The sequence below is a fragment of the Rhincodon typus genome, chromosome 9 (assembly GCF_021869965.1).
Source record: "Rhincodon typus isolate 14 chromosome 9, sRhiTyp1.1, whole genome shotgun sequence".
Lineage (NCBI taxonomy): Eukaryota > Metazoa > Chordata > Chondrichthyes > Orectolobiformes > Rhincodontidae > Rhincodon > Rhincodon typus.
Window position 1 is genome coordinate 26,173,891 of NC_063340.1, and position 17,255 is coordinate 26,191,145.

Consider the following 17,255-nt stretch of genomic DNA (forward strand, 5'->3'; position numbering starts at 1 on the left):
AAGGCCAAGATGAACTTAGCTTACTTTTTGGCATGGTCATGTAAGATGTCATGTATGACTTTGCTGAGAGTTGTTTAGCAATTGTGGCAACAGGAAAAACCTGATTTGGAGGGATTCAAACACAGAATTCTAAGAATTGTGGGGCGACAAGCAATATGCTCAAAGCTTTAGAGTGGAAAGGGAAGTTTTGAGGTGAACTGGTAGTTTATAAAGACAATGGTGGGGGGGTGGGGCAAAGGTTGTTTTCAAAAGTGAGTGCTGAGGATGGTTTTTAAGAGAACAGGATAACATCTGAGAAAGAAAACAGATTAAAATAATTGTGTGAAATAATACAATCACATGGCATTTTTAAAGCCCATTAAAGGACATTTAATCTATTAAATATCCATGATTGGAACATATGTTTCTGCTCCTTGCCATCCCTTTCACCACTAGTTCTAAGGAACTGTTTTATTGGCAGATGTTGATCAGATATTTTCTAACTGACCTGTTCAGAGATGTGATTACACACACATCTGGAGTAAATGAAACTTGAACCTAGGGCACCTGGCCTGCTGTGTTTCTAGTTACTTTTATGCTAGACTATTCAGACATGTTATGACACATTTCTGGAACAGGTGACGCTTGAACATGGGCCTTCTAACCCAGCGTTATGGGCACTACCACTGTACCACAGGGGATTAATCCTGCTCTTTCTAGATATTTTCTAATCAATCTGTTCAGAGATGTTATTACATACCTCTGGAGCAGATGGGACTTGAACCTGGGCCTCCTGGACACTACCACTGCATCACAAGAGAGCCCCCTGCCCTGTTTCCAGCAGTTAACCTTCTGTTGACTGCAGGTCGTGAGATATTCTATGGTTTGTAAGAAGTTGGCTTAATGAACTTCCTCTTGTTCATACTGCTCTGCAAGACAGTATGATTCTGGAGATAGATGACAAATTTCACCTTAATTATTCTTTTGCCCTGTGGGATTACGGAGCAGGTGGTTAGATGAGATGCATATTATGCATACTGCTTGATAGTCAATAAAATTGGCCACATTGGAACTGTATGTTAAAGATTCTCATCAATAGATTCATGGGTGACTCTAATCAGACCCTTGATTTTAATGTAAGAGCAAAGTACTGCAGATGCTGGAAATATTATTAAGGACTGTGAACTGAAACATTTACTCTTCCACCACAGATTCTACCAAACTTCTGAAGTTTTCAGCATTTTGTGGATTTATTTTGGGTCTTAGTATACTGATTTAAATGTTTTAGGCATCTCGTTCCATGACTTTATCGTGTTCAGTTCCAGATAAAGCTTAAGATTCTGGTATTTTCAACCGGTATTTGTTAAATGATTCTACGCACTTATTTCAAGAAACATTAAAACCCTTGGTTAGGAAATCTTTGAGCATAAATCTCTAAACTGAGGCTCAGTCTGCCTGCCCAGGTGGTATAAAAGACTATACTTCAAACCGAGTTATTCCTGCTGTCCTGACCAATCTTCGGCCCTCAAGTCAACACTGCAAAGGAAGGTTATCTGGTTAATATCAGATTGAGCATAGCAAGCTCCCACAAATGGGGAAAATTGGCTGCTACAATTTCTACATGAAAATAAGGGCAACATTATAACAAGGACACCTCTTCAAACATACTTTATTGTGTACATAATTTAAAGTAATTATGAAAATTATATAAAAGTAAGTAAATGTTTGTGTAAAAGTCTTGCATATAAATGGGAAATGTATTTCAATTTAATTTTTGAAGGCAATTGAATTAATTAATTACTGCTGTATTTGTTCCAAATATTTACCATTGCCGTGGAAAGTTTTAAATCTGTCACATTTTTCTAGTTTTTCATATTTTAAAAATTGCAATTAAGTAACAAACATCCCATTTACAGGGAGCTGGAGACTGAAATCTGCCCATGAATCGGACATTGTAATCATACATGTTTTATGATTGGTTTTTAGGCTTTATATTTGGTTGTTTTACTTGTGTGCTATCCTGGGGCCTTTCAAGCTGCTTCCCATCTGCCATCATTTGGTTTACACCCTTTTTTTTTAAGCCACTATGCTGTTTATAGGTGCAAAGGAGTCACCCTTGAAAAAGTATGGCTTTTTAATCATCCATATCTTCTTGCGTCTTTTCTTGTTTGGATTTCAACTCTTTCAGAAAGTAAAAGGAAAACAAAGGTATCCAAGGGAAGCAGAATGCAATCTGTTAGACTGAGCCATGTTTACTTATTAGATTAGTTTAAATTATGCAAAACAAGAATAATTTCTTTTGTCCTTACTCGAATATTTTTGATACTCAGGGATGTCTACTGAATAAAAAGAAAATAACTATCTAGTTTGTGTTTCTATTTGTGTATTCTCCAATTGCTAAAAACAATGACTGGGGAATAAGCCCTGCTACTTTGTAGGTATCTGGTAATGCATGTGGATTATTCCTCTTTCCTGTTGCCTGTTACAGAAGTATTTTTCTTGTACTCAATACAGTTCGTAATCAGTCCACAGTTCTGAGGCAGTCACAGTTCTGCATTACCATTGCCTTTGATTACAAAGACAGCACTTAAAATAGTGTACTGAATACATTTTTCACAGCTAGTACCTACTGACTTCTCAAAAAAGCTTTTTAAATGGCTTTATCCAATCAACATTTCACCTTGCAACATTATCAGATGCAGTTAGAACTAAATACTTGTTAACAGCAGTTGACCTTTTGTTTACTACTTCTCTCATGGGATATTGATGTCACTGGTAAAGCCAGCATTTGCTATCCATTCCTAATTGCTCTTGAAAAGCTGATGGTGAGCTGCCACCTTGAACAGTGTCAGCTGTTTGCCTCCACATTTGGTAGCGGTATAATGAAACGTGTAGCCCTATAGCGTTCAGTCACTACCTCTAGACTCCTGTGGTCAGTCCGATTTGCAGGCATTAGTGCAATGAGCTTGAAACAGAAGAACGATGTAAGAAAGTACAAAAACCAAGAGATTCTGGAAAACCCAGCAAGTCAGACCATCTGCCGAGAGAGAAACAGTCTTGGGGATGCGCCCAGTGGGCTGGGGTTCATTTGAAGAGAAACTTCTTATTTACTCACAGAACGAGGATGTCACTCCATGCCCAGCATTTATTGCCCTACCAAATTGTACATTGGGATGCTGTTCAGAGGATTGGTCCAGATTCAGTGGGTCGAATGGCCTCTTTCTGCACCATAGGGATTCTGTGAATAGGAGACAGAGTGATGATGGGTTTTTTGTAATTCAAAGCCTGTGACTGGTGTATTACAGGGTTTGGTGCTGGGACCTGTGCGGTTTATTTACATTTACAACTTGGATATGAATGTAGAGGTATAATTAGCAAGTTTGCACATGTTAATACTGAGGAGGATAATCTCAAACTACAGTCTGATGTTGAACAGCTGGTAATTTCAGCAGAGCAGTGGCAAATGGAATTTGCTCCTGGTAAGTGTGAGGGAAGTTTGGGAGGTCTAATTAGGGAAGAATATACATAGTGAATGGTAGGTCCCTTAGGAGTACTAAGGAACAAAGGCACCTTTGTATAAATCCATAGAACCCTGGAGGTGCTAGCACATGTAGACACAATGGTGAAGGAGGCATATGGGATGCTTGCCTTCATTAGCTGGGCTGTAGAATGAAGGAGCAAGGAAGTTTTTTTACAACTTAAAACATTGATTAGGCGATAGATGAAATACTGTGTGCAGTTCTGGTTGCCACAGTATCAGGAAGATGTAATTGGAGAGGGTGTGGAGGAGATTCATCTGGATGTTGCCTGGGATGAAGTGTCTCTGCTATAAGGTAAGACTAGATAGTCTGGGTTGAGTTTCCTTGGCACATTGGAGGCTGAATGGGGATCTGATTTAAGATATATACAAAGTTGAGAGGTATAGCCAAGTAGACTGTGAGAATCTCTTCCTCAAGACAGGTGTGTGTAAGACCAGAGGACATCAGTATAAGATGAAGCAATGGTTTAGAGGAGATCCGAGAGAATTTTTACACGCAGAGGGTTGTAGAATATGGAATGTGCTGCTCGAGAGGGTGAAGGCAGACAGTATTGCAACATTGCAACAAGAAGCATCTGGAAGAGTACTTAAAATGCCAGGGCATAGGCTATGGACCAAGTACACAAAAACGAGATTAGTATAATTTGATATTTGTTGGTCAGCATATATGTTGTGGGCCAAAGGTTCTGTTTCTATGATGTAGGATTCTATGACTTTAGATAAGGAATAAACTAATTCGAAAAAGAAATCGAGCTGCTTCAGATATATAAAAAGGAAAAGTGAACATAAGCCTTTTAGAGATTGAGGCTGGCAAAATAATAATGGTGAACTGAGAAATGAACAAACACTGTTCATCAATCTTGCTGGTAGAAGACTAACAACTTTCCAAAAATACTGAATAATTAAGGGGAGGAAGTAAGTACAATAACTCATTAAAGAAAAAAGTACTTGCGGAAAATAGGGCTAATGGCTGATGGGTTGCATCCTTGGATGTTAAAGGGAATAGCTACTCGGACAGTGGATGTATTGTAGTAGTATCTCAAATCCTAGATTTTGGAAAATTCCTAGAGGATTGAAAAACTGCCAATGTACAAACAGGTAATTAATAAACTAGTGAGTATAACGTCTGTCTTTGGGCGGGGGCGGGTGGGGAGAAGGAGCCTATTATCAAGGATCTAATAACAAGAGTATTTAGAAATGCATAATATTATGAAGTAGAGACAGTATAGCTTCATGAAGGGGGAATCATTCCTGACAAGCTTATTAAAATTCTTTTGAGGAGAAACAGTAAAGACAAAGGGGAACCAGATGATGTAATATTTTTATACTGGCAGAAGGTCCTACACATAAGGCTATGAATAAGATGAGTCCATGGTGTTGGGGTTAGTATATCAGCTTGGATAGAGGATTGGCTAACCAATAGAAAGCAGAGTCTGGATAACGGTCTTTCTCGTTGGCAAGACATAACTAGTGTGGTGCCACAGTGTTTGGTATTTGAGCCCTAACTTTTTACAATCTATAATCAATGACTTGGATGCGGGATAGGAAATACTATAGGCAAGTTTGCAGATGCCACTAAAAGGTGGGAAAGTAAGTTACGAAGAAATAAGAAATTAACAAAAGGATATTGGTAGATTAGGTGAATGGTCCAAAATTTGGCAGATAAGATTAATGTGAGGTAATCTGTTTTGGAGGAATAGAATGACCACTTATTATCAAAATGGAGAGTGTGCATGGCACTGGAATTATCTAGAATTTAAAACTTTTTAATAGCCTTTTTCTTTAATCTACTATCTAACTCTCTCTCTCTCAACTCCCACTGCAGGTCCTCACTACTTTACCCATGTTGGCACCCATCATTCTCACTGGGATGTACCTTTGCAGAGTCATGAACGAAATAAATATCTTTCATTGTTAATTTGTCATCTGTGCTGACCTTCTTTCCCAGTCTACTCCAGCCAATTCTTCCTCCATTCCTTTGTAATTACCCTGATTTAGTTTTAGCATAATTGCTTCCAACCTAAGATTTTCACTCTTGAATGTTATGCTAAATCCTACCATGTTATGGTCACTCTATCCTAGGGGATATATTACCCTGAGATAATTTATTATACCAGTCTCATTACACATTACCAGATTCAAACTGGCCCAATCCCTGGTTTGAATCCACAATAACACATTTATTTAGGAAACTGTCCTGAATGTACAATATGAATTCTTCCTTGTGGCTACCAAAATGGCTTTGCTAATTTGAATCTCTCAATCTACATAAGAACTAGGAGCAGGAGTAGGCCATCCGGCCCCTCGAGCCTGCCCCGACATTTAATAAGATCATGGCTGATCTTTTTGAGACTCAGCTCCACTTACCCGCCCGTACACCATAACCTTTAATTCTTTTACTGTTCAAAAATTTATCTAGCCTTGCCTTAAACACATTCAGCAAGGTAGCTTCAACCGCTTCACTGGGCAGGGAATTCCACAGATTCACAACCCTTTGGATGAAGAAGTTCCTCCTGACCTCAGTCCTACATCTGCTTCCCTTTAGTTTGAGGCTATGCCCTCTAGTCCTAGTTTCACCTGCTAGTAGAAACGACCTCCCTGCCTCCACCTTATCTATTCCCTTCATAATCTTGTGTTTCTATAAAGATCTCCCCTCATTCTTCTGAATTCAATGAGTATAATCCCAGTCTACTCAGTTTCTCCTCATAATCCAACCCTCTCAACTCTGGAATCAACCGAGTGAATCTCCTCTGCTCCCCCTCCAGTGCTAGTATATCCCTTCTCAAGTAAGGAGACCAAAACCGCACACAGTACTCCAGGTGTGGCCTCACCAGGACCCTATATAGCTGCAGCATAGCCTCCATGTTTTTAAATTCTATCCCTCTAGCAACGGCAGACAAAATTCCATTTGCCTTTTTAATCACCTGCTGCACCTGCAATCCTACTTTTAGCGATTCATGCACAAGGACAGCCAGGTCCCTCTGCGCAGCAGCATGCTACAATTTTTTTTACTATTTAAAACATTGTCCATTTTGCTGTTATTCCTACCAAAATGGATGACCTCGCACTTATCAACATTGTACTCCATCTGCCAGACCTTTGCCCACTCACTTAGACTATCTATATCCCTCTGCACACTTTGCTGTACCACTCATCTTAGTGTCATTTGCAAATTTTGACACACCACACTTAGTCCCCAACTCTAAATCATCTTTGTAAATTGTAAACAATTGCGGTTCCAACACTGATCCCTGAGGCACACCACTAGCTACTGACCGCCAACCAGTAAAACACCCATTTACCCGTACTCTTCGCTTTCTACTAGTCAACCAATCCTCTCTCCATGCCAATACATTACCTGTAATACCGTGCATCTTTATCTTGCGTAGCAGCCTTTGGTGTGCCACCTTGTCAAATGCCTTCTGGAAATCCAGATACACCACATCCACAGGTTCCCCATTGTCCACGTAAATGTCCTCAAAGAATTCCACCAAATTAGTTAAACATGACCTACCCTTCATGAACCCATGCTGGGTGTTCCTGATGGGACAATTTATATCCAGATGTCTTGCTACTTCTTGCTTAATGATAGATTCAAGCATTTTCCTCACTACCAAAGTTGTTAACTGGCCTATAGTTACCTGCTTTTTGTCTACTTCCTTTTTTAAACCGTGGCGTCGCATTGGCTGTTTTCCGATCTGCAGGAACCACCCCAGAGTCCAGTGAATTTTGGTAAATAATTACTACTGCATTTGCAATTTTCCCCTATCACCTCTTTTTTAACCCTGGGATGCATTTCATCCGGGCCAGGAGACTTGTCTACCTTTAGCCCCATTAGCTTGCCCAGCACTGCCTCCTTAGTGATAATAGTTTCTAGGTCCTCACCTGCTATAACCTTCTTGCCATCAGTTTTGGGCATGTTATTTGTGTCTTCCACTGTGAAGACTGACACAAAATAACTGTTCAATGCCTCGGCTATTTCCTCATTCCTAGTTATTAAATTGGCCTTCTCATCCTCTAAAGGACCAATGTTCGCCACACCTTTTACGATTTACATATTTATAGAAACTTTTGCTGCCTGTTCTTAGATTATGAGAGTAAGCTAGCTCAAAATATATCTTACTTTTCTTTATAACTTTTTTGTGGCTTTCTGTTGGCCTTTAAAGATTTCCCAGTCTACTAGTTTCCCACTAATTTTTGTATGTTTTTTTTTTAATCTGATACTTCTCTTTATTTCCTTAGTCAGCCATTTCTTTTCAGTCAGTCTATTTCTTTTCCTACAGTTCTTCCTTATCACTGGAATATACTTCTGCTGAGCATGATGGTTAAAGTCACCCATGATTGATGTGCTACCTTTTTAACATGCTCTGATTTATTCGCTGACCTACAGATTAGCTACTGTTAGTGTATCTATAGACAATACATCAGCGTCATCTTTCCCTTTTGTTAGTTCTTATCTCCTCCATATGCATTCTACATCTCCTGATGGGGGTCGTTTCTGGCTATTGTACTTATTATTTCCTGTACTTACAAAGCGACCCCATCACCACCTTTTTCTTTCTGCCTGTCCTTTTGAAACACCACACGCCCCTGAATATTTAGTTCTCTGCTTTGATTTCCTTGTAACCATGTCTCTGTGGCTACAAGATCATACTCTGTAACCTGTTTATACCATTATTCGTTTATTTTGATATGGTTATATGTGCATTTAAGTAAAATGCTGTTAATTTTGTCTTTTTTACTGTCTTTTCCCCATGATCCTATTTGCTTTTGTTTGAAAATGTTTCTACACGGTCTTCCTGTCCCATTATGATATCATTACCCACAAATAGCCTATTACCCAAATAGTTGTTTCATAATACTGCGACATTCCTTTGCTTGACCCCCCCCCCCCCCCCCCCCCCCGCCACTTTGCAGCAGCAGCAATGCAGTACCTACCTGCCATATCCATCATATTGAATATAATTTATCAATTGATCCTCCAATATCCTGCTCTCTGTATTTTTCTTTTAATGAGTATCAATCTTCTATGTTGCAACCCAACTTTGAGAGAAAAACAACTAGAGATATTAAAGGCAAATATTTTTTATTTTTGCTTTAAAGACTGGGAATACTCACCAGCCCTACTTAGCAATCAGCTTCTTTGTTTAGACAAATACAATCAAATATCTCTCTCCTTCCTCCACTTAACATCCTTGAGATGTTCAACTCTGCACTCTGTTGGAAGCTACATCTAGTGCTAAGCTGCAGTAAGTTGGCTACTTACATCAGCTGTCAACATGAGCTAGCTCAGTTCATTTGCTTAATAAGAATCCAGTTTTGTCTGGTTGTTAATTAATTAACTATTTCACTGCAATCTTTTTCTTTTTTAAAAAAAAAGCCTTGTTTGAGGCTGGCATCCGTAACATTTTAAATTATAATTTCAGTCTAACTGGAAGTTCTGGTATCCCCTCATTGGCTGTCAGTTTTGACTTTTGGGGGAAAAAATGCTGGCTAGGAAGCTGCTGAAGGTTGAACTGCAGTTCCTGGTCAAAGTAACCATCAGTAAAGTTTTTTTTTTGGTTTTTGACAAACCTTTCTGAAGTTTGGAAACAGTCAAATGGCAAATTTCTAAAACTCCATTTGGCATTGATTTCTCATCCTCAATCATACGGTGAAGCATTATATTTTGTGATTTATTCGTAAGTGTATTTGTATACATCATAGTGTACTGTCAGATTTACTCAGCAACGAGCATGTGGGCATCACACAAGCGTGAATCAGTTTATTCAAACCAGAGGAGTTTTGTTCAGTTTGGTTTTCACTTGTGGTAATCTGCTTGGTTCTAATGTTACTCTGATGGCCTGCTGTGCTAGAGCCTTTGACAGCCCAGCTGCTATCCCTCTCCCCTGAAGGACAAAGCCATACTATGTCTTGTCAAAATAATGCAGCTTCCATGGCAGGTAAGAAGCTTTATATTGTACATTGATATGTAAAAGACAGGAAAGTATGGTTAAACACTTAAAATCTCTGATTTGACCTCAGCTGTATTATTTACAAAATTACTCGCTTCAGAGTGGATTTGAAGGCTTTGAGGATGTGTTGTAGAATGACACTCCACTTGGGAGATTTTCAGTTTTGTGAAGATATTCTAGTATCCGAGATTTCTTCTTTTCAGAGAAGACCTGTAAAATTACAGAAAATTGGGGCGAGTTGGTGGTGTTGGTAAAATATACTGTTTTGTCTGGCATGCAAGATTAAGCTGCAAGTCATGGATTTAGGATAATTTCGAATGAATTCAATTGGGTGTGAAAGGAAATTCCTTCACACAAAGGATTGTTGAGATCTCGAATCTGTTACATCAATGACAACAGGAAGCAGATTCCATAGAAATTTTCAATCTGCTCTGGAATTTGCACTTAGGACTAATTTGCAGGGCTTGGAGAAAATGTATTGGGGAGGATTAAATTGCTCAGCTTTTGCAAAGGACTTTTAAAAACATGACTTGCTGAACAGCTGCCACTTATGCTTCTAGATTCTGTGATTGACAACCAAGAAGGGAGAAGGGATGCTTGAGGTAGTCAAATCAGAAACTGTTTTTTGGTGCCATAGGGAATTGTGGGAGTCATTCAGTGAACATGCATCGTCCAGCTTATGGCTATTAACTTTTAAGGTTTCAAATGTTAGTGGTGCTTTTAGAGAAATAACAAGCTTGAGAGCCAAAGTAGTAAGAGTCAAAGCATAGTTACTGTTGAAATAAAATCAAAGGGATGGAGAAACTCAGCAGCTCTTGCACTAAGTTGGCAAGCCAGAAGACTAAAATGTAAATTCTGTTGCAGAGAAGAGCATACCTGGAAGAGATTGAAAGTTTAATTGGTGAGTTTCCCCAGCACTTCGGATTTTATATGTCAAATTTATAGCATCTGCAGTATTTTAGACCATAAGTAGGAGCAGAAATAGGCCTTTCAGCCCATTGAGTTCATTCTGACTTTAAGTGAGATCTTGGCTGATCTGATAATCCTCAACTCCACTTTTCTTGCCTTATCCCAAGGAGTGGTTACTGTTGAGTTGTTGATGGAGCTGACAATTTTGTGGCGAGGAAAAGAGTTAGTTGATGGTGAATGTGGTAAACTTGATTGTGACTGCCAACTCTTCTGATGGCAAGGTTTTGTGGGGCAGTTGTGGGAATTTAAAGAGAATATAGGAGAGGGCTAGGTTAAACTTGGGCATGGATAGATCAAATCAGAAGTGCAAATGGAGTATGGGAACTGGCCAGTAGAAATGCTGAACTTTTAAGCTTAGAGAGGACAGGATAGAATGGATGCAGAAATGTTTCCACTCCTAGGAGAAGCTAGGACCTGAGGGCGCAGCCTCAGAGTGAAGGGACAACCCTTTAGAACTGAGGCAAGGAGGAATTTCTTCAACCAGAGGGTGGCGAATCTGTGGGACTCGTTGCCACAGAAGGCTGTGGAAGATGTCATTGAGTGTGTTTAAGATAGAGATAGCCCTTGATTAGTAGGGGATCAAAGATTACAGGAAGAAGGCAGGAAATTGAGGTTGACAAATATACCAGCCATGATTGAATGGTGGAGCAGACCCAATGAGCCGAATGATCTAATTCTGCTCCTATATCTTGTGGTCTAATAGTGAACATTTCCATACCTATTAACAACTAAATTTAATGTTGCAGATTAATGTTTTCTAGCTAAGCAACCTTGGGTATTGAAGAGAAAGGAAATAGCTGGTTGTCCATTTTCCGTCTGAATTCTTTCTGGTTTTGTTGCAGCGCTGGATAGATCAACAGCTCAGAGTGATTGTGGCTTTAAAAGTAAGTGGAGCTGTGAAGAGATAAAGAAAGAAGACTATCCTGTGAATACAGAGAAGAAGTAAGGAGGATTGTTCAAATTACAAACAAATGGTTTCTGGTTTATGTGTAATCTTGTATGAAAACGAGTTTGAGTCATACAGCATGGAAACAGACCCTTTGGTCCAACTAGTCCACACTGACCATGTTCCCAAACTAAATTAATCCCACATGCCTGTGTTTAGCCCATATCCCTCCAAATCTTCCCTATTCATATACTTGCCCAAATGTCGTTTTAAATGTTGTAACTGTACCTGAATCCGCACTTTGTCTGACAGTTCATTCCACACACGTACCACACTCTGCTTTTAAAAAAAAAGTTCCCCCCCCACCCATGTCCTTTTTAAAGCTTTCTTCTCTCTCCTTAAAGATATGCTCCCTAGTTTTGAACACCCTCACCCTAGAGAACAGACCCCCGCTATTCACTTTATCTATGCCCCTCATGATTTTATTAACCTCTAGAAGGTCACCCCTCAACTTCAGATGCTCCAATGAAAAATGTCCCAGCCTATCCAGCCTATTTTTGTAACTCAAGCACTCCATTCCCAGCAACAGCCTGGTAAATCTGGTAAAGCGATCAGAAATGCACTCCAGAAGATGCCTCGTCTACATCCTGTAAAAACCTCAACATGACATCCTAACTCCAATACTCAAAGGCCTGAGCAGCAAAGGCAGGCATGCTAAATGCCTTCTTGATCACCACCCTATCTATATGTGATGCAAACGTCAAAGAATTATGTACCTGAACTCCTAGATATCTCTGTTCTACAGTGCCCTACCATTAATTCATCCACATTAAGCTCTATCTGCTACTCCTCAGCCCATTGATCCAGGTCTCTTTGTAATCTTAGATAACCTTCTTCACTGTCCACTATGCCACCAATTTTGGTGTCATCCTCAAACTTACTAACCATGCCTCCTATACTGTTGTCCAAATTTTTTATATAGAAGACAAACAAAAATGGACCCAGTACCGACCCCTGTCCAACACCACTGGTCTCGGGCCTCCATTCCAAAAAATAACCTTCTGCCACCACCATCATCTGTCTTCTACCTTCGAGTCAATTTTATTTCCAGTTGGCAAGCCCTTCCTGAATCCCATGAGATCTAACTTTATTAATTAGTCTACTATAGTGATGGGAATGAGGGCTAGGGCGATTGCATTGACTAAATTCCTTGATTGGCCCAGGTTAACAACCCCCAATCGGGGAGCCCTGGCTGGCTGATATAAACAGGAGATTCAGAGAGTTTCCTTATTCTAAGCACTGGCTCTGAGCTGGCTAGTCAGAGCCCATATACTTTGCACATGTAAATAAAGGGTGACCTGGTGATGGGATACCAGCCTTTGCAGTTATTTCATCAACCATGTGGAATCTTGTCAAAGGCTTTACTGAAGTCCATGTAAACAATGTCTACTGCTCTGTCCTCATCAATATTTTTGGCTACTTCCTCAAAAAACTCAATCAAGTTTGTGAGACATGACTTCCTTTGCACAAAACCATGTTGACTACCCTTATCAGTTCTTGCCTTTCCAAGCGCATGTAAATCCTATCCTTCAGAATTACCTCCAACTTGCCCACCACCAACATCAAGCTCGCAGGTCTATAGTTCCCAGGCTTTTCCTTGCAACTGCCATTAAATAAAGGCACAACACTATCCACCCTCCAGTCGTCTGGCAGCTCACCCATGGTTATAGATGATACCCATATTTCTGCTAGGGGCCCTGCAATTTCTTCCCTAACTTCCAACAACGTCCTAGGGTACACTTGATCGGATCCCAGAGATTTATCTAAGACCTCCAGCACTACTACTACTGTAATGTGAACTGTTTACAAACATCAATATTGATTTCCCTGAGTTCTCTAGCTTCTGTTTCTTTCTCCACAGTTAAAAACTGATGCAAAATATTCTTTTAGTATCTCTCCATCACCTTGAGGTTCAACACATAGACGACTTTGTTGATCTTTAAGGGGCCCCATTCTCACTCTTGTTCTTTTACTCTTATACCATCTCTTTTGATTATCCTTAACCTTATCTGCCAAGACTATCTCATCTTCTCTGCCTTCCTGATTTCCCTCTGAAGAAGGCCCCTACACTCTTTACACTCTACAAGAGATTCATTTGATGTTTTAGAGCAGATTTGTAGTTCAGGTTGTGGTTGGTTGGCTTGCCGAGCTGGTTTGTTTTTCCACAGGCGTTTCATTACCCTGCTGGGTAACATTGTCAGTGCAGCCTCTAGTGCAGTGCTGTTGTGTTTTCCCGTTGTGTATATGGGGTTGAGCTCTGTGTTTGTTGACTAGGTACTCCACAAAGAAAGCCATCAACAAACATGTAGAGCTCGACCCCATATACACTGTACTGCGAAGGAAAACCAGGAGTGAGGTAATTCAGCTCAATGGACTCCAGAGTTCAAATAACAGGTGGGAAAACACAACAGCGCTTCATTGGATATAGCACTGATGATGTTACCCAGCAGGGTAATGAAACATCTGTGGAAAAACAATGAACCAACTAGGCGAGCCAGCCAACCACAAGATTTATTTGATCCCAGTTGTCTATATTCAATATTGATTCTTCTTATTCTTGACTAGAACCTCTATTTTTATTCATCCATTGTTCCCTACTCTTGCCAGTCTTACCCTTCACTCTAACAGGAACATAATGCCTGTGAATGCTCATCATCACACTTCTTTGAAAGCCTCCCACTTGTCAGTCGTCTGTCTACCTGCAGTCTACTCCAATCAACTTCTGAAAGTTCTTGTCTCGTACCATTAAAATTTGCCTTGCTTCAATTGAGGATGTTAACTTTTATGGAAATCTTATCTTTTTCCATAACTATCTTAAAACTAATAGAATTATGTGGAGGTGCCGGTGATAAACTGGGATGGACAAAGTCAGCAGTCACACGACAACCGGTTAGAGTTCAACAGCTTAATTTGAAATTGCAAGCTTTCTGATCACTGCTCCTTCATCAGGTTGACTTCACCTGACAAAGGAGCAGTGATTTCAAATAAACCTGTTGGACTATAACCTCGTGTCGTGAGACTTCTGACCTAAAATAATTATGATCACTAGTCCCAAAGTGTTTCCTTACTAACACTTCAGTCACTTGCCCTGCCTTATTTTCCAAGAGAAGGTTAAGTTTTAGCTAATTTAGTTTTTCATATCTTTGTCACTTTTTAAATATCAAGTTGAAAGCTGAATTTTGTTAGTAAGAAATGCCATTTATTTCCATTACGCCAGAGTTTTGGGAGATTTTGGTTTGTTGGCTCCTTTTCGTGCCTATCCCATGATATCAGTATAAATTTAGATGAAGTGATTTGTGCAATCCAGCTACAAGCAATTTTGCTACAGTTTTCCATTGATCTTTCTGATTCAGACTTAACTCCATTAATATTGAAGAGAGATAGTTACAGGTGATTTTAATCTTGTTGATTGGGTTAATCAAATTGGAAAGGGTAGCTATGACAACTAATTCATAGTGTGCATTAAGGATAGTTTCCTGGAGCATTGTCATGGAACCAACTGAGAGCAGGCTATTTGGGATCTGATATGGGTATTGAGGCAGGTTTAATAAATGGGAAGTAGTGGTCATAATATTATGGAATTTAATTCTCATTTTGAGTGAAAAATTAGGTCAAACAGCTGTGTTTAACTTAAATGAAGGAAATTGCAATGAAATGAGGATAGAGTTAACTATAAAGTGAACTGGATGAATAGATTAGCAAGCAATGACAGATGTTTAGGGAGGTAATTCATGACTGAGCAAAAATATATCCAAGTAAGGAGGAAAGTTTCTAACAGATGGATAAACCAACATGGCTCATAGGGAGAGACTGAACAGGCTTGGGGTTATTTTCCCTGGATCATCGGAGGCTGAGGGGTGACCTGATTTTTTTTAAAAAAAAAAAAAAAAAAGTTTATAAAATCATGAGGGGCATGGATAGGTTGAATAGCCAAGGTCTTTTCCCCAGCGTGGGTGAGTCCAAAATTGGAGGGCACAGGTTTAGGGTGAGAGGAGAAAGGTTTAAAAGGGACCTTAAACCTCGGCACTCTAGTTTTGGACTCCCACACCCTAGGAAAAATAGTTATTCACTCTATCCATGCCCCTCGTGATTTTATAAGCCTCTAATGACTTAGTGTTTGAGTGGAAACTCAACCTATAAAACTTTGAACAGGTGGCAAATAAAATGCTGAACAAAAGGACAAGTTTATAATAACGCAGTGTGGAGCTGGAGGAATGCAGCAAGCCAGGCAGCATCAGAGGAGCAGGAAAGTTGACATTTTGGGTCTGGACCCTCCTTCAGAAATGGGGGAGGGGGAAGAAGGGAGCTCAGAAATAAATAGAGGAGGGATGCAGCTGGGGAAGGTAGATAGGATGGAGATGGATGAGTGCAGGTAGGGAGTGGTGGGAACTAGTCAGTGAGGTGGGAGAGGAGATGGGCAGGTTGTGTCAGGTCAAGGAGGTGGGGATGAGAGGGAGGGTAACATTGCCTGGCTGTCATATATTTCAGGACTCCTTATAGATTGACCCAAAGCTTCAGGCTTTATGCTTCATGCTACACATTTATGTTCAGAATTTTTGAAGGGTATATTCTCAAAGATCCAGCATTCCTTATTATTCTTTAGATAGGGAGATTTATGGAATCATTTGAACAAAAACGAGCGTAGGTACCTCAAATGGGTTGCAAAACTAAAATGCTGCGGATGTTCACCATCCAAGATATAAAATATGAAAATGTTGGAAATACAGTCAACAGGTCAGTCAGCATCAATGGAGAGAGAGAATTAATGTTTTGGATTAATTATTTTTTTGTCAAAGTAGATTCAACAATTTTAAAGTAGCCTCGGAGGTTGGGAGAGGGGAAAGAACAAAAAAGGTTGTCAAAGAGTGCGATAAAGGAGAGTCTGAATGACATTGGAGAAGAGATTTGGAATTTGGGAGTCCTAGAAAATTGGGTTAAGAACTGCTTAGCAGAGAGAAAATAGTGTCAGAGTTGAAGGCAGCTTCTAAGAATAATTGAAATTAGGTGGCTGTGTCCCATTCTGCTCTGGGATCATGACTGTTTGCTAAGTCCGTCAAGAGTTTTGACATGGCTAGAAGTGTTTTTTAAATTGCAGTTGTTTCAAAATTTTGACACAATTCTGAAGTTTAATTGAAACTTCAAATCGATATTAATAAAACATGAAACATCTAAAAACGTAAGAAGCAGTGCAATGTTGATAAAGGTGGTGTAGCATATCTTGGTTAAAAATAATTAAAGTTGTAATATTTAGAGGCTGGAGCTTCAAAAGGAGATGGCTACGAACAAGACTACCTGCTTGTGTGAGAGATAATAACTGACTAGTTATGCTGAATTGCCTGTTCAGATGCAGTAGCAGTTTGTAGGATATAGAACCAAACAATCAAATGTATTTTGACTAACTGTCCTGAAATTTATTTTAATGTAAATTTTTTTTATGGAAATACTAAGTGCTTCTAGATGAATTGTTACCAAGATCTGAAATCAATTTTAAGATCACGGTACACTATTTCTAGGAAGAAGGCTATTTAATCTTGTTTCATGATCCAGAAATAATTCATAGGTCCACCATGATACAATGTCCAAGAAATAAATTGTTTCAAATAAAAGAAAAATGCTGCATATAAAATAAATAAAATACAAAATACTGGAGAAATTAAGCAAGTCTGGCAGCGTCTACAGAGGAAGAAACAGTTAGTGTTTTGAGTCTGATATAACTTTCTTCAGAACAATTTTCTCTCTCTCTCCCTCTCTCTCCCTCTCTCTCCCTCTCCCTCTCCCTCTCCCTCCCCCCCCTCCCCCCCCCCCTCCCCCTTTCCCCTCCCCTCCCCCCCCCCCCCTGCCTCGCCTCTCCCTTCCTCCTTCGCGCGCC

At 39.8% G+C, this 17,255-nt stretch overlaps 1 protein-coding gene across 1 annotated transcript in view; it reads left to right on the forward strand.

Annotated features, from left to right (window-relative positions):
- Positions 1–17,255, forward strand: part of LOC109929782 (sentrin-specific protease 6-like) — a 71,528-nt gene that overhangs the window by 20,316 nt on the left and 33,957 nt on the right. The window contains exon 2 of the mRNA XM_048600954.1: positions 11,283–11,382. Within this exon, the coding sequence (XP_048456911.1) occupies positions 11,283–11,382 (100 nt within the window). The remainder of the gene's footprint in view (positions 1–11,282; positions 11,383–17,255) is intronic.